This window comes from Lithobates pipiens, unplaced genomic scaffold (genome assembly GCF_037356315.1).
Source record: "Lithobates pipiens isolate NorthernLeopardFrog02 unplaced genomic scaffold, aLitPip1_a1.2 Scaffold_8, whole genome shotgun sequence".
NCBI classification, from domain to species: domain Eukaryota; kingdom Metazoa; phylum Chordata; class Amphibia; order Anura; family Ranidae; genus Lithobates; species Lithobates pipiens.
In genome coordinates this window covers 692,040,301-692,064,352 of record NW_027507903.1, presented here as the reverse complement: position 1 = coordinate 692,064,352, position 24,052 = coordinate 692,040,301, and the positions used below count along the sequence as shown (strand labels likewise).

Sequence of the window (24,052 nt, the reverse complement as noted above, 5' to 3'; positions counted from 1 at the left end):
AATCCCATTTGCATTCAGCTTCCCGTGCTCTGCGAGGAGCCCCCGAACCATCATTGGTGGATCTGCTCCTGCACATCCCAATGCAAGTCATGTGAATGGCCACGTGTCCCCTCAAACGGGTCTTACCAATTCAGGAAGGTGGTACTATGCCCCTTGAGTGTAGTCATGTGCCCACCAGGTCTTTTATAACATCAATACAAAAAAAGAGTTTATATATTTTAAACTTTTATTGGAAAAAAAAAGTTATTTACAAAATCTACTAAAAATGCAAAAACACTCATGTACATATGAAGGCCGAGAGGTCTCCGGGGACACTCCCATTATACCAGGATAAAAGATCAGATACCAACCCCCTCCTCCCACCCCCCCTCATATATAATTATAACAAACCAGTTACATTTCATAAGACACAATGGTGCAAAGTTACTCTGAAGCAAGGAGTAAAGCGGTCAGCTCCGTACTCCATGTGACCACACAATTTACACAGTCCTGGAAAGGCAGAAAAGGATGGCATCCGTCTCCACACTGCAGAGGTAAAACCATGGCAGCCCACCATCTCTGCTCAGGAATCCTTGAAAGTGCAGCATTATGGAAGTGTGGAGTCAGATGGAAGCTGGCAAGACACCGCGCCTTAAAGGTCAGACATATTCCTTGCCACCTGCGGATGAAGCCTTGGTCCGTGCACCTCCCGTCTTTGGGTAGCCTTTGGTGCTGTAGCCGGTTTTCCGGGGACACGAGCAGGCCAGGAGAGCGCCGCCGATCAGGGTCAAGAATGAGCCAGCCCAGCCAAGGAATACGCCAGCGCCGAATTCATACCTGGGGAGGGAAACAATGGAGAAAGTTAGAGATAAACCATCACATGCTGGGGGTTCACTACCCCCATCTAGTAGCAGATGGAGGACAGCTGAGAAAGCAATACTGGAAGTGGCAACTTACTTTGTGTTGATGGGAGTCAGAGGGTTGTAGAAGTCCCGGATGATTTGATTTCCATACCAGGAGCAGGCAATGAGGGCCGCCAGACCTGCAGGGCAAGACAATATACTATAAGTAAGGGTTCCACACAAAAAAGATTTGCCTCCCGCCAAAGACACCACCACAAAGACCTCGCCCTCAAAGCCCGTGTCAGAAAAGGTTCCCTTTCCAATAACCCTGCCAGACTTCCCAGACGAAAAAGTCTTTACCATAAAGGCCACCACACCAAAAAAAGTCCAAGCCAGAAGCCTTCCCACCAGAGACCCCTCTGCCAATATAGCCTGCACCACAAGCCCTCCTAACCAATAAACCATAGAGCTCTCCATGCCAAAGGCCCACCTACCTTTAAAGCACACACACTATACCACTAAAGTCCATGCCTTTCAAAAATGACCCCACTACTACAAAAAGCCATCCCTTCCAAAAGACCTATGAACAATTCCAAGCCCTGGTTGATATCAGTTTTCAGGTTTGGGCTCAGAGTCACCATCTGAGGTTCTAAAAGGTTCACTCCATCCAAACTGAAGTCAAGTCTTGGTGTTCAGTGGATGCTGAAACCAGAGGTCTCCTGTATCCGAGGCTCTGGGATCTGTGCCAGGTTTCCCCGTTCTAGAACAACCCACCTCAAACCTTGTAATGGGATCCCTCCCATGCCTTTATCTAAGAGATCCATTTGAAGTGGAAGACCAAAACGCCCTCAATGCCTGGAAGAGTTACCCCAGAACAGCTGGGTCTACCACCCTCTATGAACAGATTGCACCCACAAGCCTGGTACTCACCCCCCAGCAGGAAGATGAAGCCTCCGGTCATGGCAATCCGTGCCTTCTTCACCTTGTCATCACCCCCACATTTGGTGCACTTCATCCCCATGGTGGAAATGGCCATGCCGACTACCCCGAGAACAATGGAGAGCACCATGAGGGCCCGGGTGGCCTGCAGGGCGGCTGTGGAGAGAAGAGAAGAGGGTTAGTCATGTTCAATACTACGAGAACAATGCAGACTACTTTGGTTTTCAGGCCATGTACAGAGGAATAGTATAATAATCGGTATTTTACCAGCAGCTCGAGGTGACGGTCCTCTTATTTCTGGTTTAAAGCGTCTCTAGCCAAAACATTCCCTAAATTTGGATGGAGTGGAACTGGTGCCCTTTGTCCCAGTGTCATCCAGACAGAAAGGGAAGGGAAAGGCCTTTCCATTGTCACTAGAACAGGAAGTGGGGGGAAATGTACCTGGGGAATTTCTGTTACTTCCTGTTGGGTCACTGGGACAGGAAATGAAGGGAAATCTAATAGGACAAACCTGACAGAGCTACCAACTACTCTCTCCAACCAACACCACAGCTTTGTCCAGTTATACTTTATAGCACTTCAGTGTCCAGCACCCCCTAGAGAGGGAAAAATGTTCTGCCTCGTGTTCCCCCAGTGCAAGTCGCAGCTCTCCCCTAATGGCGGCCAGATCAGAACTACAGGAGAGCCTTATCTGCAGACCAGCTAAAGGCCACAGACCAGCTACCTGAACCAGCACCCCAAGCCCACATTATGGCCTCAACTAGAACCCCCAAGAGGGACCCCGTTATGACCCCCATCTGAAATGTGAATGGAGATTTCGGGAGGTTGTTCAGGGCAAGAAAAATCTAGAAACCAGCTGCAGAGATTTGCCACCATTATGGAAAGTCTCTAGAGACAGTAGAGTGATGTCCACATTCCTCCGGCCTCCTTCACACTTTGCCCTGTACAGGTAAGACCCTCCCGAGGACCAGGAGACGCTTCTGTGGATCACATTTCACATGGCCAGGAGGGAGTTCAAGTGAGCAATCTACCCCCCCCCCACCCCAGGAAAGCCCTGAAGCCACCATACCTGGGCCTGCCGATTCCTGTCCCCGGCAAATTCCTCAGTGCAGGAGGAGGAGAACAAAACAAGCCCCTTCCCTCCTTCCACAACGCTACCGCTCACGGCACCGACATCTGCCGGAACGGCTCATTTCTCATACACCCGACATCAGTCTGAACATCTTCCCCTGCCACACCCACCAATCAGAACATTCTGGCCACCGACAGGTAAGGACATCTGAATGTGGGTGTGATATATGAGGCTGCAAGTGAACATGTTGTCCCTGAAGTTGGTCATTGCAGTTTGTTTTATAGGAGGCTATGGAGGAGCCAGACCAATCAGGGTGTCCATGGTGACCCATGTCCACAGCTAAAGCCCCCCCCCCCCCCCCCCCCATTACAAATGGGCACATGAACTGGACAACAAGCAATGGAAGAAGGTGGCCTGGTCTGATGATGAACACAACAACGAGTTTGGGATGTCGAATTGGGTCTCCAAATTCTTCAGATCTCAAGTCGGTTGAGCATCTTGTGGGATGAGCTGGAGAAAAGTCTAATTCATGGAGGCCCTCACCTCCCAGCTTACAGGATCTACTACTAACAGCACACCTTCAGGAGGTCTAGTGGAGTCCAACTACGCCCAACCTCAAAACCAAACAAGATGGCCGGCACTGGAAAGTACTTCACACAACCAACTTCAGAGCCAACCACAGAATAAAAACCCCACCTCAAACTTCCCAAAACCTAAAAGATGAATAGTCCCAAAACACAGAAATCCACCATTCGAAAAGATCCAATTCTCTCTTCATTGAGATCCTCAACACGAGGAAAAGTGGACCACATCTCTCACCTTCATAAATAAGACCTCCGAAAACAGGAATGGTCTACAACAGTGATGGTGGAACCTCCCTTGAGGATGTACTTGTAGACCAGTGATGGTGAACCTCCCTTGAGATGTACTTGTAGACCAGTGATGTGAACCTCCCTTGAGATGTACTTGTAGACCAGTGATGGTGAACCTTGGCACCCTGGATGTTTTGGAACTACATTTCCCATGATGCTCATGCACTCTGCAGTGTAGTTGAGCATCATGGGAAATGTAGTTCCAAAACATCTGGGGGGTGCCGAGGTTCTCCATCACTGGTCTACAAGTACATCTCGAAGGAGGTTCCACCATTATTCATCAACTGCAACATATCAATCCGGGAAGGGTTCTCATCCTTCGCCTTCCCAGGACAATTGTTCCAAGAGAAGGAGGAGAGATCATAGTGCTCACTGCTGTCCTATAGAAAAGATTCTACTCACAAATCCCAAGCTTCAGCCCATACAAGTGCAACCCCTCCAGGGGGCTCCTCCAGGCATCAGTGGTTTCATCATGCTCCCTCCACACCCAACTACATCCAGTCTCAACAAAACGTCCAGCAGCTTCTGAAGTATAATGAGATCTACATCCTCCAAGGGGTCCATCCCCCCCATTGGGAATCTTTCATGCAGTTTGGTGGCATCTCGGTGTTTTGGCAAGTTTAGGAGTATTCTGGTGGAGTTCTGAGCCCTTCTGCACAGTTATGGAATTGTCTGGGGGAAGCGATGCCATGATGGGTCAGGGGCTGTTCAGGCAGGAAAAAGGGGGGAGGGGACCTAATCAGCATTATGTAGGTGGTCATAATGTTATGGCCGATTGGTGTGCAAGCCATGAACCGAGGGCCAGCTGGACATGAGCCATACTGCAGGTTGTCTGTATTGTCCTCCTAAATGCACCCCTGACCCCACCTATACCACACTACCTACCCCCCTCCCTGGCACAGACCACATGGCCCCCACTCTACCCCTGAGCACACACCACCATGCTCCCCCACCATACCCCTCCCCCTAGCACCAGACTACGCTATGCCCCGAGCACAGGCCACCCTGCCAAACTGCCCCCCCAAGCACCAGACTACACCCATGCCCCCCTGCAACATACATGCCCCAGTCCCTCCCCCACAACACCAGGACCTGTGCACAGGCTGACCCCATAATCAGGGGCCAGACCGGCTCTGTCTCCTCCAGATTGGATGACAAGAGACTCCTTATCGGCGGCTTCACCGAGACGGAAAGTAACCGGAGACCGTGCCGGGATCAATTATACAGAAGATGGTTTCCATGGGCTCTGCACTACTCTGATCTATGGAGGGGGGGTCACATGTACAAATGGGGGGGGGGACTTACCCCAGGAGGGCACTCACACATGTACAGAAGGGGGCACTCACCCCAGGGGGGCCTGAACCACATGCACAGAAGGGGGGCACTCACCCCAGGAGGGCACTCACCCCATGCACAGAAGGGGGGCACTCACCCCAGGGGGCCTGACCACATGCACAGAAGGGGGGCACTCACCACATGCACAGAAGGGGGGCACTCACCACATGCACAGAAGGGGGGCACTCACCACATGCACAGAAGGGGGCACTCACCACATGCACAGAAGGGGGCACTCACCACATGCACAGAAGGGGGGCACTCCACCCCAGGAGGGCCTGACCACATGTACAGAGGAAGTGGGGCCACTCAACCCCAGGAGGTCCTGACCACATGCACAGGAAGGGGGGACAAAACACATACAGGAGGGCACTCACCCCAGAGGGGCCCGACCACCATGTACAGAGGAAGTGGGGCCACTCACTCCCAGGAGGTCCTGACCACATGCACAGGAAGGGGGGACAAAACACATACAGGAGGGCACTCACCCCAGAGGGGCCCGACCACATGTACAGAGGAAGTGGGGCCACTCTCACCCAGGAGGTCCTGACCACATGCACAGGAAGGGGGACAAAACAAACAGGAGGGCACTCACCCCAGAGGGGCCCGACCACATGTACAGAGGAAGTGGGGCCACTCACCCCAGGGGGGCCCGACCCACATGTACAGAGGAAGGGGGGACAAAACACATACAGGAGGGCACTCACCCCAGGCCCCCCCCCCCCCCCCCCGACTACATGTACAGACATTCTGCAGATTTCCCCACTATGGGCAACCAATGTAAACCTACCAAATCCGGCCCCCCACAGTGCCAGGGAAACCTGAAGGAGAGGGTGCAATCAGATTGCCCCCCCCCCCCCCCCCCGGGTGTGGCAGCATTAGACGATACATGGCCTCCTACATTCTCCATACTACAAGAGGAAGGATAGTCTCCCTTTTATTGCTGCAATATGACGACATCTGTACAATGAGCAGTGGAGTGCGAGGAGTCGGGGGTTGTACTACGCAGCAGTATATGGCGGAGATGAGTCCAGCAGCCATTACAGGACAGGTAGGAGAGTCCCAGGTGACACAACAGAGTCACACCCCGAGAGGGGGGAGGGGAGGAGGGGGAGGGGGAGGGGAGTTTCATAGAAACTGTACAGAGACTAAGGAGGTAAACACAGGAGGAAACTACAAACTCCCCCCCTCCCCCTCCAACACTTCCTCCTCCGTCCAACCCCGAGAACAAATAACCACACGTCACCCCGGGGGGTCACCCCCAAGAGACCTCCTGAGGAGGGGCAACTGCTCCATTCCCTGCCCAATCACAGGCAAGCCCGAGACCCTTCTAGGGGCACATGGCTCACCCCTAACTTGCCCCAACGGGGCAATTCACCAGCTACCCCCCCCCCTTCAAACTAAAGAACCTTCCAGAAGCTCCTTCATAGGGCCCAGAGCTCACCAACTACCCCACCATCAACTCACAACGGGGCAATTCCACCAACTACCCCCCCCCCCCCCCCAAACTAAAGAACCTTCCAGAAGCTCCTTCATAGGGCCCAGAGCTCACCAACTACCCCACCATCAACTCACAACGGGCAATTCACCAACTACCCCCCCCCAAACTAAAGAACCTCCTTCATAGGGCCCAGAGCTCACCAACTACCCCACCATCAACTCACAATGGGGCAATTCACCAACTACCCCCCCAAACTAAAGAACCTCCTTCATAGGGCCCAGAGCTCACACAACTACCCCACCATCAACTCACAATGGGGCACCAGCATAACCCTGTTACAGAATGAGGGGGCCCTCTACAATACAGTATCGGGGCCCCTCTACCCTCATACAATATAGTATCAGGGCCCCCCCCCTACCCTCGTATACATATAGTATCGGGCCCTCATATACAATATAGTATGGGGCCCTCATATACAATATAGTATGGGGCCCTCTACCCTCATATACAATATAGTATGGGGCCTCGTATACAATATAGTATCGGGCCCCCCCTCTACCCTCGTACACAATATAGTATCGGGCCCCCTCTACCCTCGTACACAATATAGTATGGGGCCCCTCTACCCTCGTACACAATACAGTATCGGGCCCTCATATACAATACAGTATGGGGCCCCTCCACCCTCGTATACAATATAGTATCGGGCCCTGCAGTCTGTGGAGCGGCTCACACCTTGTGTAGAGGATTGGAGGCTCACGTGGCCCCCGCCCTCAGATAAGTCAGTGAAAGGGCCGATAACCCCCCTTATCAGCAGATAAGAGGTAGCGGAAAACAGGTAACGGAAGTGTCTGCACACCTGAGAATGCCACAGACACACCAACCGCCTTCCCGGGACCGTGCCTCATCTATAGGGGCATTGTAGGGACAATCCGGGGCTGGCACAGAGCCGGGAACACAGTCAGTCAATGTCGGGAGGAGAGGTGGGGGAGGGGGAGGAAAGTTCAAACTGAAACCGGTCTGACCGGTTCTGAGGAAGTCAGTGAATGAAACCGGCCACCGCCCAACCAGCTGGCCCTCCGATCACCAACGTCTGACCAAGAGGAACTCAGGGGGCGCACGCCCCCCCTCCAATAACCCACCATGAGGGGGCCTCACCTGGGAATCCCACCAATACAACGAGACTCAACCAGATCCACCCAACCGTACAGCCAATACACCTTCCAATCCTGAGCCACCCAACAAGTCACCGTACAACCAGATCCACCCAACCGTACAGCCAATACACCTTCCAATCCTGAGCCACCCACCAAGTCACCATACAACCAGATCCACCCAACCGTACAGCCAATACACCTTCCAATCCTGAGCCACCCAACAAGTCACCATACAACCAGATCCACCCAACCGTACAGCCAATACACCTTCCAATCCTGAGCCACCCAACAAGTCACCGTACAACCAGATCCACCCAACCGTACAGCCAATACACCTTCCAATCCTGAGCCACCCAACAAGTCACCGTACAACCAGATCCACCCAACCGTACAGCCAATACACCTTCCAATCCTGAGCCACCCAACAAGTCACCATACAACCAGATCCACCCAACCGTACAGCCAATACACCTTCCAATCCTGAGCCACCCAACAAGTCACCATACAACCAGATCCACCCAACCGTACAGCCAATACACCTTCCAATCCTGAGCCACCCAACAAGTCACCGTACAACCAGATCCACCCAACCGTACAGCCAATACACCTGCCAATCCTGAGCCACCCAACAAGTCACCGTACAACCAGCCAATACACCTGCCAATCCTGAGCCACCCAACAAGTCACCGTACAACCAGCCAATACACCTGCCAATCCTGAGCCACCCAACAAGTCACCGTACAACCAGCCAATACACCTGCCAATCCTGAGCCACCCAACAAGATCCAGCAAGTCACCGTACAACCAGATCCACCCATAAAGATCCAGCAATACAATAAAGTGCTGAACAATCAGATCCACCCAACAAGATAATAAACCACCAAACTGTACAATCAGCCACCCACGATCCAGGAAGGTCACCGTCCAACCAGATCCACCCAACAACCAGAACCAGGCAGGCACCCCACCATACGACCCGGACCCACCCAACACACCTTCTGTACAATGAGCTACACACCACCACCGGACCCACCCAGTCACCTTCCCATCAGGATAAACCCTCCACCTTCCAACCACCCAATGTCACCATTGATGTCCCCAACACTCAGAGGAGATAAATAATGAGTGGGGTGGAGGAGGAGACCTTGTACTGGGGTCCTGAAGGCACTCTTCCACCACCAGGGAGGGGGTAGTAGTAGATGGGGGGTAGTAGTAAATGGTGGGTGGTGTTGGTAGTTAGACAGGGAGAAGGGTGGATTATGGGGGAGGTTGTAGATTGTGAATGATGGGGGGGGGGGGGGGGTGGAATGTTGTGAGTAGTAGGTGGATGATGGGTGTAGTGGTAGATGGGGGATGGGATTAGTAGTAGATGGAGTGGTGGCAGTAGTAGGTGAGGGTAGATAATGAGTAGTAGTAGTAGGTGGGAGTAGCAGTAGATAGAGGGGAAGATAATGGGAATAGTAGTAAGGGAGGTGATGATGGGGTAGTAGTAGATGGAGGGGTGGTGGTAGTAGTAGTAGGGGAGGTGATGATGGGGTAGTAGTAGATGGAGGGGTGGTGGTAGTAGTAGTAGGGGAGGTGATGATGGGGTAGTAGTAGTAGTAGTAGGGGAGGTGATGATGGGGTAGTAGATGGAGGGGTGGTGGTAGTAGTAGTAGGGGAGGTGATGATGGGGTAGTAGATGATTGGGGCATAATGATGGGGGTTGTAATAGATGGGGTAGTAGTAGGCTGGGGAGTAGTAGTAGGTTGTGGGAGGGTGATGGAGGTAGTAGTACTCACCGTCCAGCTGCAGTAGGGAAGGCGATGGTGGTAGTAGTAGATGGGGGGGGTGATGGTGGTGAAAGATGGGTGATTGGGGGGGGGGGGTAGTAGTAATGGATGATGGGGTAGTAGTACTCACCATCCAGCTGCAGTAGGGAGGGTGATGGGGTAGTAGTAGATGGGGGGGGTGATGGTGGTGAAAGATGGGTGATTGGGGGGGGGTAGTAGTAATGGATGATGGGGTAGTAGTAGGTGGTGGATGATGGGGGTAGAAGTCGGATGATCTGGGTAGTAGTAGGTGGGAGTGGGGGGGGGTAGAAGACGGATGATGGGAGTATTAGTAGGTAGGGGGTGGATGATGGGGGTAGTAGTAATGAACGATGGGGGTAGTAGTAGTGGACGATGGGGGGTAGTAGTAGGTGGGGGGGTGGATGATGGGGGTATTAGGTAGGGGGTGGATGATGGGGGTAGTAGTACTCACCGTCCAGCTGCAGTAGGGAGGGTGATGGGGGGGTATTAGGTAGGGGGTGGATGATGGGGGGTAGTAGTAGTGGTGGATGATGGGGGTGGTAGTAGTAGTGGATGATGGGAATATTAGTAGGTAGGGGGTGGATGATGGGGGTATTAGGTAGGGGGTGGATGATGGGGGGGGTAGTAGTAGTGGATGATGGGAATATTAGTAGGTAGGGGGTGGACGATGGGGGTAGTAGTAGTGGACGATGGGGGTAGTAGTACTGCACGATGGGGGTAGTAGTACTCACCGTCCAGCTGCAGCAGGGAGTCGTAGACCTTGCACTGGATCTGGCCGGTACTTTGGGTCACACAGGACATCCAGAGCCCCTGATAAATGGCCACCGCGGTGATGATGTTGTCTCCGGCGTACGATGACATCCTCCACTGCGGCATTATAGTCGCTGCGATCAGCGCGATCCACCCGATCAGAGCGAGGACGAATCCCAACATCTGTAGCCCGGAGTTCGCCATCTTCACCGACTGACCGACCGACTGATCTCACCTGAGCCCGACCGCCCCTTATATACCGCCCCGCCCCTCCCTCCCAGGTGAGACTGTGACGTCACCAAAACTCACAACACCGGTATCGGTGCTAGGAAGAGTATCGGAGAGACCGGAAGTGACTCACCGGAGACCCCGATCAGTATCATCGATATCATCGATATCCTCCTCCAATCTATTACTATCATCATCGTCTCCGATAATATCCCTGAGCCCCAGGAGCTGACACTCTAATGTCCCCTCCCCCACACTCTCCTCATAATGAGAGGAGGAAATCCGATTCACTTTCTGTTACATTTATTTTCTCTGTTTATTTAGATTTGTGTTCATTTGATTTATTTTTATTTATTGCTATTGATAGAAAAATGTTTTTAGAAAGTTTTGTGTTTGTTGGATTTAGAATACACAAAAATGTGACCTCCGAAGACCTCCAAAGACATCAGAAGACCTCCAAAGACCTCAGAAGACCTCCAAAGACATCCGAAGACCCCCAAAGACCTCAGAAGACCTCCAAAGACATCCGAAGACCCCCAAAGACCTCAGAAGACCTCCAAAGACATCCGAAGACCCCCAAAGACCTCAGAAGACCTCTGAAGACCTCCAAAGACATCAGAAGACCTCCGAAGACCTCTGGAGACCTCCAAAGACATCCGAAGACCCCCAAAGACCTCAGAAGACCTCTGAAGACCTCCAAAGACATCAGAAGACCTCCGAAGACCTCTGGAGACCTCCAAAGACATCCGAAGACCCCCAAAGACCTCAGAAGACCTCTGAAGACCTCCAAAGACATCAGAAGACCTCCGAAGACCTCCGAAGACCTCTGAAGACCTCCAAAGACATCAGAAGACCTCCAAAGGCATCACAAGACCTCTGAAGACCTCCAAAGACATCAGAAGACCTCTGAAGACCTCCAAAGACATCAGAAGACCTCAGAAGACCTCTGTTGACCTCCAAAGACCTCTGATTACCTCTGATGTACATAGGAGGAAGCCCCCCCCCCTCTCTCTGATTGATCAATGATGAGATATGAATTGATCTGGAGATTGGAGTGTATGGGGTGACAGAAGACATGTGGAGTGGGAGTGTCACTTGTAATAGCAGTGCTGAGTATAAAGGTCTCGCACTGATAGGCGCTGGGTGTGGCCCTGTGTACACAAACACCTCCTTATCAGGTAATGCAGCCAGCCGCACTCCTGTATATCTCAGTTTATACACCTTGTATATACCGATTATGATATTCATTGTCACACGTTGTATGAGGGCTGAGATTGGCGGATGTCTGGAGTTTCCAATCTTCTGCCACCAATACTGGTCATATAAAAGGAAAATAATCCCCACCATCCCATCTACTGATATCACCTCTACTACTTCACATGGGCCACGTGGAATCTGCTCTACTCAAGGGCCTGGGGTAGGAGAGGAACAATCACCTACCTCAGCAGTTTTACCAAATCTGAGCAGTCTCCATTCATGCTGGTATCTGTCAATGGTGGTGTCTACCATGGTGGTATCTGTCATTGGTGGTTTCTACCATGGTGGTATCTGTCATTGGTGGTGTCTGCCATGGTGGTATCTGTCATTGGTGGTGTCTGCCATGGTGGTATCTGTCATTGGTGGTGTCTGCCATGGTGGTATCTGTCATTGGTGGTGTCTGCCATGGTGGTATCTGTCATTGGTGGTGTCTGCCATGGTGGTATCTGTCATTGGTGGTGTCTACCATGGTGGTATCTGTCATTGGTGGTGTCTGCCATGGTGGTATCTGTCATTGGTGGTGTCTACCATGGTGGTATCTGTCATTGGTGGTGTCTGCCATGGTGGTATCTGTCATTGGTGGTGTCTACCATGGTGGTATCTGTCATTTGTAGTGTCTACCACCTTAGTATCTCTCAATGATGGTATCTGGCAATTGTAGTGTCTTCCATGTTAGTATCTCTTGATGGTGGTGTCTACTATGGTGATATCTGTCAATGGTGGTGTTTACCATGGTAATATCTCTCATTGGATACCATAGTGGTATCTCTCAACGGTGGTGTCTGCCATGGTGGTATCTGTCAATTGTAGTGTCTACCATGTTAGTATCTCACAATGGTGGTGTCTACCATGGTGGTATCTTTCAATGGTGGTGTCTACCATGGTTGTATCTGTCAATTGTAGTGTCTACCATGTTAGTATCTCCCAATGGTGGGGTCTACCATGGTGGTATCTCCCAATGGTGGGGTCTACCATGGTGGTATCTTTCAATGGTGGGGTCTACCTTGGTGGTATCTCCCAATGGTGGGGTCTACCATGATGGTATCTCCCAATGGTGGGGTCTACCATGGTGGTATCTTTCAATGGTGGGGTCTACCATGGTGGTATCTCCCAATGGTGGGGTTTACCATGATGGTATCTCCCAATGGTGGGGTCTACCATGGTGGTATCTCTCAATGGTGGGGTCTACCATGGTGGTATCTTTCAATGGTGGGGTCTACCATGGTGGTATCTCCCAATGGTGGGGTGTACCATGATGGTATCTCCCAATGGTGGGGTCTACCATGATAGTATCTTTCAATGGTGGGGTCTACCATGGTGGTATCTTTCAATGGTGGGGTCTACCATGGTGGTATCTCCCAATGGTGGGGTCTACCATGGTGGTATCTTTCAATGGTGGGGTCTACCATGATGGTATCTTTCAATGGTGGGGTCTACCATGATGGTATCTTTCAATGGTGGGGTCTACCATGGTGGTATCTCCCAATGGTGGGGTCTACCATGGTGGTATCTTTCAATGGTGGGGTCTACCATGATGGTATCTTTCAATGGTGGGGTCTACCATGGTGGTATCTTTCAATGGTGGGGTCTACCATGGTGGTATCTTTCAATGGTGGGGTCTACCATGGTGGTATCTCCCAATGGTGGGGTCTACCATGATGGTATCTCCCAATAGTGGGGTCTACCATGATAGTATCTTTCAATGGTGGGGTCTACCATGGTGGTATCTCCCAATGGTGGGGTCTACCATGATGGTATCTTTCAATGGTGGGGTCTACCATGATGGTATCTTTCAATGGTGGGGTCTACCATGATGGTATCTCCCAATGGTGGGGTCTACCATGATGGTATCTTTCAATGGTGGGGTCTACCATGATGGTATCTCCCAATGGTGGGGTCTACCATGATGGTATCTTTCAATGGTGGGGTCTACCATGATGGTATCTTTCAATGGTGGGGTCTACCATGATGGTATCTCCCAATGGTGGGGTCTACCATGATAGTAACTTTCAATGGTGGGGTCTACCATGGTGGTATCTCCCAATGGTGGGGTCTACCATGATGGAATCTTTCAATGGTGGGGTCTACCATGGTGGTATCTCTCACATGGCAGTCTCTGATTGGGGCTCTATAGATATCGGTCTCTCTGGTTATGGCGCACCGCTGCGATGGAATAGCAGAGCAGGTTGACCAATCAGTCTTGTGCCCAATGTACCACATACAATATGATCGCAGTACCATACAAAGGTTGGGGTGGCACATGTGGTCTGTGTGTTCACTGATTGGTCCAGCAGCTCTGTTCCAGTTCCAGGACGTTCCACCAGCTGATTGTTGGCTCGGGATCACTGGCCGGTATGGTGGATGATGTGTAGAAGATGGAGGTGGAAACTCGAAGGGGGTCAATCTATCAACGTTTTCACCCAAGTTTCACCCATATTGTACTGTACATACAATTCATGAGAAACACGGATAAGTCATAGGTGAACGTTGTGCCCCCAGACCCCTGATTGGTGACCTAATTCAGCACAGGCTTTTATATTTCCAACTATCTAGTAATCCAATGTACATTCAGACTGACATGACCTCTGACCCCCCCCCGTCCGGGAGACTCCATGTCCGGTTTGTGAAGACCTCTGACCCCCCCGTCCGGGAGACTCCATGTCCGGTTTGTGAAGACCTCTGACCCCCGTCCGGGAGACTCCATGTCTGGCTTGTGAAGACCTCTGACCCCCGTCCGGGAGACTCCATGTCCGGCTTGTGAAGACCTCTGACCCCCCGTCCGGGAGACTCCATGTCCGGCTTGTGAAGACCTCTGACCCCCCGTCCGGGAGACTCCATGTCCGGCTTGTGAAGACCTCTGACCCCCCGTCCGGGAGACTCCATGTCCGGTTTGTGAAGACCTCTGACCCCCCGTCCGGGAGACTCCATGTCCGGCTTGTGAAGACCTCTGACCCCCCGTCCGGGAGACTCCATGTCCGGTTTGTGAAGACCTCTGACCCCCGTCCGGGAGACTCCATGTCCGGCTTGTGAAGACCTCTGACCCCCGTCCGGGAGACTCCATGTCCGGCTTCTGAAGACCTCTGACCCCCGTCCGGGAGACTCCATGTCCGGCTTGTGAAGACCTCTGACCCCCGTCCGGGAGACTCCATGTCCAGCTTGTGAAGACCTCTGACCCCCCGTCCGGGAGACTCCATGTCCGGCTTGTGAAGACCTCTGACCCCCCGTCCGGGAGACTCCATGTCCGGCTTGTGAAGACCTCTGACCCCCGTCCGGGAGACTCCATGTCCGGCTTGTGAAGACCTCTGACCCCCCGTCCGGGAGACTCCATGTCCGGCTTGTGAAGACCTCTGACCCCCGTCCGGGAGACTCCATGTCCGGCTTGTGAAGACCTCTGACCCCCCGTCCGGGAGACTCCATGTCCGGCTTCCGAAGACCTCTGCCCCCCGTCCGGGAGACTCCATGTCCGACTTCTGAAGACCTCTGACCCCGACACAGGCTGGAGTGTCCGGCTTCTGAAGACCTCTGACCCCGACACAGGCTGGAGTGTCCGGCTTCTGAAGACCTCTGACCCCGACACAGGCTGGAGTGTCCGGCTTCTGAAGACCTCTGACCCCCGTCCGGGAGACTCCATGTCCGACTTCTGAAGACCTCTGACCCCGACACAGGCTGGAGTGTCCGGCTTCTGAAGACCTCTGACCCCGACACAGGCTGGAGTGTCCGGCTTCTGAAGACCTCTGACCCCGACACAGGCTGGAGGGTCCGGCTCCTGAAGACCTCTGACCCCCGACACAGGCTGGAGTGTCCGCCTTCTGAAGACCTCTGCCCCCCCGTCCGGGAGACTCCATGTCCGGCTTCCGAAGACCTCTGACCCCCGACACAGGCTGGAGCGTCCGGCTTCTGAAGACCTCTGACCCCGACACAGGCTGGAGGGTCCGGCTTCTGAAGACCTCTGACCCCCGACACAGGCTGGAGGGTCCGGCTTCTGAAGACCTCTGACCCCCGACACAGGCTGGAGGGTCCGGCTTCTGAAGACCTCTGACCCCCGACACAGGCTGGAGGGTCCGGCTTCTGAAGACCTCGGCCCCCCGTCCGGGAGACTCCATGTCCGTCTTCTGAAGACCTCTGACCCCGACACAGGCTGGAGGGTCCGGCTTCTGAAGACCTCTGACCCCGACACAGGCTGGAGTGTCCGGCTTCTGAAGACCTCTGACCCCGACACAGGCTGGAGGGTCCGGCTTCTGAAGACCTCTGACCCCCGACACAGGCTGGAGGGTCCGGCTTCTGAAGACCTCTGACCCCCGACACAGGCTGGAGGGTCCGGCTTCTGAAGACCTCTGACCCCCGACACAGGCTGGAGGGTCCGGCTTCTGAAGACCTCTGACCCCCGACACAGGCTGGAGGGTCCGGCTTCTGAAGACCTCTGACCCCCGACACAGGCTGGAGGGTCCGGCTTGTGAAGACCTCTGACCCCGACACAGGCTGGAGGGTCTGGCTTGTGAAGACCTCTGACCCCGACACAGGCTGGAGGGTCCGGCTTCTGAAGACCTCTGACCCCGACACAGGCTGGAGGGTCCGGCTTCTGAAGACCTCTGACCCCGACACAGGCTGGAGGGTCCGGCTGGTGCTAAATTAGGAGGAAGGAAAAATCCTCTTCAGGTAAGTTATGACAGATGACGGAGAATGCAACTGCTACTTGGGTCTGACCAGGCGCTAAATGTGTACAGTGCCCCTGGGACAAACTGCTTCTACATTTCTGACCCCTTCTAGGGAGAAGACCACCCTGCAACCTCCTCTACTGGTGAGAAGACCACCCTGCAACCTCCTCTACTGGTGAGAAGACCACCCTGCAACCTCCTCTACTGGTGAGAAGACCACCCTGCAACATCCTCTACTGGTGAAAAGACCACCCTGTAACATCCTCTACTGGTGAGAAGACCACCCTGCAACCTCCTCTACTGGTGAGAAGACCACCCTGCAACCTCCTCTACTGGTGAGAAGACCACCCTGCAACCTCCTCTACTGGTGAGAAGACCACCCTGCAACCTCCTCTACTGGTGAGAAGACCACCCTGCAACCTCCTTATACTGGTGAGAAGACCACCCTGCAACCTCCTTATACTGGTGAGAAGACGACCACCCTGCAACATCCTCTACTGGTTAGAAGACCACCCTGCAACCTCCTCTACTGGTGAGAAGACCACCCTGCAACATCCTCTACTGGTGAGAAGACCACCCTGCAACCTCCTCTACTGGTGAGAAGACCACCCTGCAACCTCCTCTACTGGTGAGAAGACCACCCTGCAACCTCCCACTACTGGTGAGAAGACCACCCTGCAACCTCCCACTACTGGTGAGAAGACCACCCCGCAACCTCCTTATACTGGTGAGAAGACCACCCTGCAACCTCCTTATACTGGTGAGAAGACCGCTCTGCAACCTCCAACTACTGGTGAGTAGACAACCCTGCAACCTCCTCTACTGGTGAGAAGACCACCCTGCAACCTCCCACTACTGGTGAGAAGACCACCCTGCAACCTCCCACTACTGGTGAGAAGACCACCCTGCAACCTCCTCTACTGGTGAGAAGACCACCCTGCAACCTCCTCTACTGGTGAGAAGACCACCCTGCAACCTCCTCTACTGGTGAGAAGACCACCCTGCAACCTCCCACTACTGGTGAGAAGACCACCCTGCAACCTCCCACTACTGGTGAGAAGACCACCCCGCAACCTCCTTATACTGGTGAGAAGACCACCCTGCAACCTCCTTATACTGGTGAGAAGACCGCTCTGCAACCTCCTTATACTGGTGAGTAGACAACCCTGCAACCTCCTCTACTGGTGAGTAGACAACCCTGCAACCTCCTCTACTGGTGGGAAGACCACCCTGAAACCTCCTCTACTGGTGAGAAGACCACCCTGCAACCTCCTCTACTGGTGAGAAGACCACCCTGCAACCTCCTACTACTGGTGAGAAGACCACCCTGCAACCTCCTTATACTGGTGAGAAGACCACCCTGCAACCTCCTTATACTGGTGAGAAGACCACCTCTCAACCTCCCCTGCTGGTCAGTACAGTGTGATATCTCTATAGAGACCCCTGCTGGTCAGTACAGTGTGATATCTCTATAGGGCCCCCTGCTGGTCAGTATAGTGTGATATCTCTATAGATCCCCCTGCTGGTCAGTACAGTGTGATATCTCTATAGGGCCCCCTGCTGGTCAGTACAGTGTGATATCTCTATAGGGCCCCCTGCTGGTCAGTATAGTGTGATATCTCTATAGATCCCCCTTCTGGTCAGTACAGTGTGATATCTCTATAGGGCCCCCTGCTGGTCAGTATAGTGTGATATCTCTATAGAGACCCCTGCTGGTCAGTACAGTGTGATATCTCTATAGGGCCCCCTGCTGGTCAGTACAGTGTGATATCTCTATAGGGCCCCCTGCTGGTCAGTACAGTGTGATATCTCTATAGAGACCCCTGCTGGTCAGTACAGTGTGATATCTCTATAGGGCCCCCTGCTGGTCAGTACAGTGTGATATCTCTATAGGGCCCCCTGCTGGTCAGTACAGTGTGATATCTTTATAGGGCCCCCTGCTGGTCAGTACAGTGTGATATCTCTATAGGGCCCCCTGCTGGTCAGTACAGTGTGATATCTCTATAGAGACCCCTGCTGGTCAGTACAGTGTGATATCTCTATAGGGCCCCCTGCTGGTCAGTACAGTGTGATATCTCTATAGAGACCCCTGCTGGTCAGTACAGTGTGATATCTCTATAGAGACCCCTGCTGGTCAGTACAGTGTGATATCTCTATAGAGCCCCCTGCTGGTCAGTACAGTGTGATATCTCTATAGGGCCCCCTGCTGGTCAGTACAGTGTGATATCTCTATAGGGCCCCCTGCTGGTCAGTACAGTGTGATATCTCTATAGGGCCCCCTGCTGGTCAGTACAGTGTGATATCTCTATAGGGCCCCCGCTGGTCAGTACAGTGTGATATCTCTATAGGGACCCCTGCTGGTCAGTACAGTGTGATATCTCTATAGGGCCCCCTGCTGGTCAGTACAGTGTGATATCTCTATAGGGCCCCCTGCTGGTCAGTACAGTGTGATATCTCTATAGAGACCCCTGCTGGTCAGTACAGTGTGATATCTCTATAGGGCCCCCTGCTGGTCAGTACAGTGTGATATCTCTATAGAGACCCCTGCTGGTCAGTACAGTGTGATATCTCTATAGATCCCCCTGCTGGTCAGTACAGTGTGATATCTCTATAGGGCCCCCTGCTGGTCAGTACAGTGTGATATCTTTATAGGGCCCCCTGCTGGTCAGTACAGTGTGATATCTCTATAGAGACCCCTGCTGGTCAGTACAGTGTGATATCTCTATAGAGCCCCCTGCTGGTCAGTACAGTGTGATATCTCTATAGGGCCCCCTGCTGGTCAGTACAGTGTGATATCTCTATAGGGCCCCCTGCTGGTCAGTACAGTGTGATATCTCTATAGGGCCCCCTGCTGGTCAGTACAGTGTGATATCTCTATAGAGACCCCTGCTGGTCAGTACAGTGTGATATTTCTATAGGGCCCCCTGCTGGTCAGTACAGTGTGATATCTCTATAGAGCCCCCTGCTGGTCAGTACATTGTGATATCTCTATAGAGACCCCTGCTGGTCAGTACAGTGTGATATCTCTATAGGGCCCCCTGCTGGTCAGTACAGTGTGATATCTCTATAGAGACCCCTGCTGGTCAGTACAGTGTGATATCTCTATAGAGACCCCCTGCTGGTCAGTACAGTGTGATATCTCCATAGGGCCCCCTGCTGGTCAGTACAGTGTGATATCTCTATAGGGCCCCCTGCAGGTCAGTACAGTGTGATATCTCTATAGGGCCCCCTGCTGGTCAGTATAGTGTGATATCTCTATAGATCCCCCTGCAGGTCAGTACAGTGTGATATCTCTATAGTGCCCCCTGCTGGTCAGTACAGTGTGATATCTCTATAGAGACCCCCTGCTGGTCAGTACAGTGTGATATCTCTATAGAGACCCCCTGCTGGTCAGTACAGTGTGATATCTCTATAGATCCCCCTGCAGGTCACTACAGTGTGATATCTCTATAGGGCCCCCTGCTGGTCAGTACAGTGTGATATCTCTATAGAGACCCCCTGCTGGTCAGTACAGTGTGATATTTCTATAGGGCCCCCTGCAGGTCAGTACAGTGTGATATCTCTATAGGGCCCCCTGCTGGTCAGTACAGTGTGATATCTCTATAGAGACCCCCTGCTGGTCAGTACACTGTGATATCTCTATAGAGACCCCTGCTGGTCGGTACAGTGTGATATCTCTATAGGGCCCCCTGCTGGTCAGTACAGTGTGATATCTCTATAGAGACCTCTGCTGGTCAGTACAGTGTGATATCTCTATAGATCCCCCTGCTGGTCAGTACAGTGTGATATCTCTATAGGGCCCCCTGCTGGTCAGTACAGTGTGATATCTCTATAGAGACCCCTGCTGGTTAGTACAGTGTGATATCTCTATAGCGCCCCCTGCTGGTCAGTACAGTGTGATATCTCTATAGGGCCCCCTGCTGGTCAGTACAGTGTGATATCTCTATAGGGCCCCCTGCTGGTCAGTACAGTGTGATATCTCTATAGGGCCCCCTGCTGGTCAGTACAGTGTGATATCTCTATAGGGCCCCCTGCTGGTCAGTATAGTGTGATATCACTATAGGGCCCCCTGCTGGTCAGTACAGTGTGATATCTCTATAGAGCCCCCTGCTGGTCAGTACAGTGTGATATCTCTATAGAGACCTCTGCTGGTCAGTACAGTGTGATATCTCTATAGGGCCCCCTGCTTGTCATTACAATGTGATATCTCTATAGGGCCCCCTGCTGGTCAGTACAGTCTGATATCTCTATAGAGACCGCTGCTGGTCAGTACAGTGTGATATCTCTATAGGGCCCCTGCTGGTCAGTACAGTGTGATATCTCTATAGCGCCCCCTGCTGGTCAGTACAGTGTGATATCTCTATAGGACCCCCTGCTGGTCAGTACAGTGTGACATCTCTATAGGGCCCCCTGCTGGTCAGTACAGTGTGATATCTCTATAGGGCCTCCTGCTGGTCAGTACAGTGTGATATCTCTATAGGGCCTCCTGCTGGTCAGTACAGTGTGATATCTATATAGAGACCCCTGCTGGTCAGTACAGTGTTATATCTCTATAGAGACCCCTGCTGGTCAGTACAGTGTGATATCTCTATAGGGCCTCCTGCTGGTCAGTACAGTGTGATATCTCTATAGGGCCTCCTGCTGGTCAGTACAGTGTGATATCTCTATAGGGCCTCCTGCTGGTCAGTACAGTGTGATATCTCTATAGGGCCCCCTGCTGGTCAGTACAGTGTGATATCTCTATAGGGCCCCCTGCTGGTCAGTATAGTGTGATATCTCTATAGGGCCTCCTGCTGGTCAGTACAGTGTGATATCTATATAGAGACCCCTGCTGGTCAGTACAGTGTGATATCTCTATAGAGACCCCTGCTGGTCAGTACAGTGTGATATCTCTATAGGGCCTCCTGCTGGTCAGTACAGTGTGATATCTCTATGGGGCCTCCTGCTGGTCAGTACAGTGTGATATCTCTATAGGGCCCCCTGCTGGTCAGTACAGTGTTATATCTCTATAGAGACCCCTGCTGATCAGTAGTGTGATATCTCTATAGGGCCCCCTGCTGGTCAGTACAGTGTGATATCTCTAAAGAGACCCCTGCTGGTCAGTACAGTGTGATATCTCTATAGGGCCCCCTGCTGGTCAGTACAGTGTGATATCTCTATAGAGACCCCTGCTGGTCAGTACAGTGTGATATCTCTATAGAGCCCCCTGCTGGTCAGTACAGTGTGATATCTCTATAGAGACCCCTGCTGGTCAGTACAGTGTGATATTTCTATAGGGCCCCCTGCTGGTCAGTACAGTGTGATATCTCTATAGAGACCCCTGCTGGTCAGTACATTGTGATATCTCTATAGAGACCCCTGCTGGTCAGTACAGTGTGATATCTCTATAGGGCCCCCTGCTGGTCAGTACAGTGTGATATCTCTATAGAGACCCCTGCTGGTCAGTACAGTGTGATATCTCTATAGAGACCCCCTGCTGGTCAGTACAGTGTGATATCTCTATAGGGCCCCCTGCTGGTCAGTACAGTGTGATATCTCTATAGGGCCCCCTGCAGGTCAGTACAGTGTGATATCTCTATAGGGCCCCCTGCTGGTCAGTATAGTGTGATATCTCTATAGATCCCCCTGCAGGTCAGTACAGTGTGATATCTCTATAGTGCCCCCTGCTGGTCAGTACAGTGTGATATCTCTATAGAGACCCCCTGCTGGTCAGTACAGTGTGATATCTCTATAGAGACCCCCTGCTGGTCAGTACAGTGTGATATCTCTATAGATCCCCCTGCAGGTCACTACAGTGTGATATCTCTATAGGGCCCCCTGCTGGTCAGTACAGTGTGATATCTCTATAGAGACCCCCTGCTGGTCAGTACAGTGTGATATTTCTATAGGGCCCCCTGCAGGTCAGTACAGTGTGATATCTCTATAGGGCCCCCTGCTGGTCAGTACAGTGTGATATCTCTATAGAGACCCCCTGCTGGTCAGTACACTGTGATATCTCTATAGAGACCCCTGCTGGTCGGTACAGTGTGATATCTCTATAGGGCCCCCTGCTGGTCAGTACAGTGTGATATCTCTATAGAGACCTCTGCTGGTCAGTACAGTGTGATATCTCTATAGATCCCCCTGCTGGTCAGTACAGTGTGATATCTCTATAGGGCCCCCTGCTGGTCAGTACAGTGTGATATCTCTATAGAGACCCCTGCTGGTTAGTACAGTGTGATATCTCTATAGCGCCCCCTGCTGGTCAGTACAGTGTGATATCTCTATAGGGCCCCCTGCTGGTCAGTACAGTGTGATATCTCTATAGGGCCCCCTGCTGGTCAGTATAGTGTGATATCACTATAGGGCCCCCTGCTGGTCAGTACAGTGTGATATCTCTATAGGGCCCCCTGCTGGTCAGTACAGTGTGATATCTCTATAGGGCCCCCTGCTGGTCAGTACAGTGTGATATCTCTATAGGGCCCCCTGCTGGTCAGTATAGTGTGATATCACTATAGGGCCCCCTGCTGGTCAGTACAGTGTGATATCTCTATAGAGCCCCCTGCTGGTCAGTACAGTGTGATATCTCTATAGAGACCTCTGCTGGTCAGTACAGTGTGATATCTCTATAGGGCCCCCTGCTTGTCATTACAATGTGATATCTCTATAGGGCCCCCTGCTGGTCAGTACAGTCTGATATCTCTATAGAGACCGCTGCTGGTCAGTACAGTGTGATATCTCTATAGGGCCCCTGCTGGTCAGTACAGTGTGATATCTCTATAGATCCCCCTGCTGGTCAGTACAGTGTGATATCTCTATAGGGCCCCCTGCTGGTCAGTACAGTGTGATATCTCTATAGAGACCCCTGCTGGTTAGTACAGTGTGATATCTCTATAGCGCCCCCTGCTGGTCAGTACAGTGTGATATCTCTATAGGGCCCCCTGCTGGTCAGTACAGTGTGATATCTCTATAGGGCCCCCTGCTGGTCAGTACAGTGTGATATCTCTATAGGGCCCCCTGCTGGTCAGTACAGTGTGATATCTCTATAGGGCCCCCTGCTGGTCAGTATAGTGTGATATCACTATAGGGCCCCCTGCTGGTCAGTACAGTGTGATATCTCTATAGAGCCCCCTGCTGGTCAGTACAGTGTGATATCTCTATAGAGACCTCTGCTGGTCAGTACAGTGTGATATCTCTATAGGGCCCCCTGCTTGTCATTACAATGTGATATCTCTATAGGGCCCCCTGCTGGTCAGTACAGTCTGATATCTCTATAGAGACCGCTGCTGGTCAGTACAGTGTGATATCTCTATAGGGCCCCTGCTGGTCAGTACAGTGTGATATCTCTATAGCGCCCCCTGCTGGTCAGTACAGTGTGATATCTCTATAGGACCCCCTGCTGGTCAGTACAGTGTGACATCTCTATAGGGCCCCCTGCTGGTCAGTACAGTGTGATATCTCTATAGGGCCTCCTGCTGGTCAGTACAGTGTGATATCTCTATAGGGCCTCCTGCTGGTCAGTACAGTGTGATATCTATATAGAGACCCCTGCTGGTCAGTACAGTGTTATATCTCTATAGAGACCCCTGCTGGTCAGTACAGTGTGATATCTCTATAGGGCCTCCTGCTGGTCAGTACAGTGTGATATCTCTATAGGGCCTCCTGCTGGTCAGTACAGTGTGATATCTCTATAGGGCCTCCTGCTGGTCAGTACAGTGTGATATCTCTATAGGGCCCCCTGCTGGTCAGTACA

At 52.3% G+C, this 24,052-nt stretch overlaps 1 protein-coding gene across 1 annotated transcript; it reads right to left on the bottom strand.

Moving 5' to 3' along the window:
* Positions 1 to 208: 208 nt before the first annotated feature.
* Positions 209 to 10,423, bottom strand: LOC143962427 (claudin-7-like). Its single transcript, XM_077471704.1, has 4 exons — positions 10,162 to 10,423; positions 1,752 to 1,916; positions 937 to 1,021; positions 209 to 816 (listed from the first exon to the last, which is right to left on the bottom strand). The coding sequence occupies exons 1-4, from the start codon at positions 10,382 to 10,384 to the stop codon at positions 639 to 641; spliced, it is 651 nt and encodes a 216-aa protein (XP_077327830.1). The 5' UTR covers positions 10,385 to 10,423; the 3' UTR covers positions 209 to 638.
* Between the last annotated feature and the right edge of the window lie 13,629 nt (positions 10,424 to 24,052).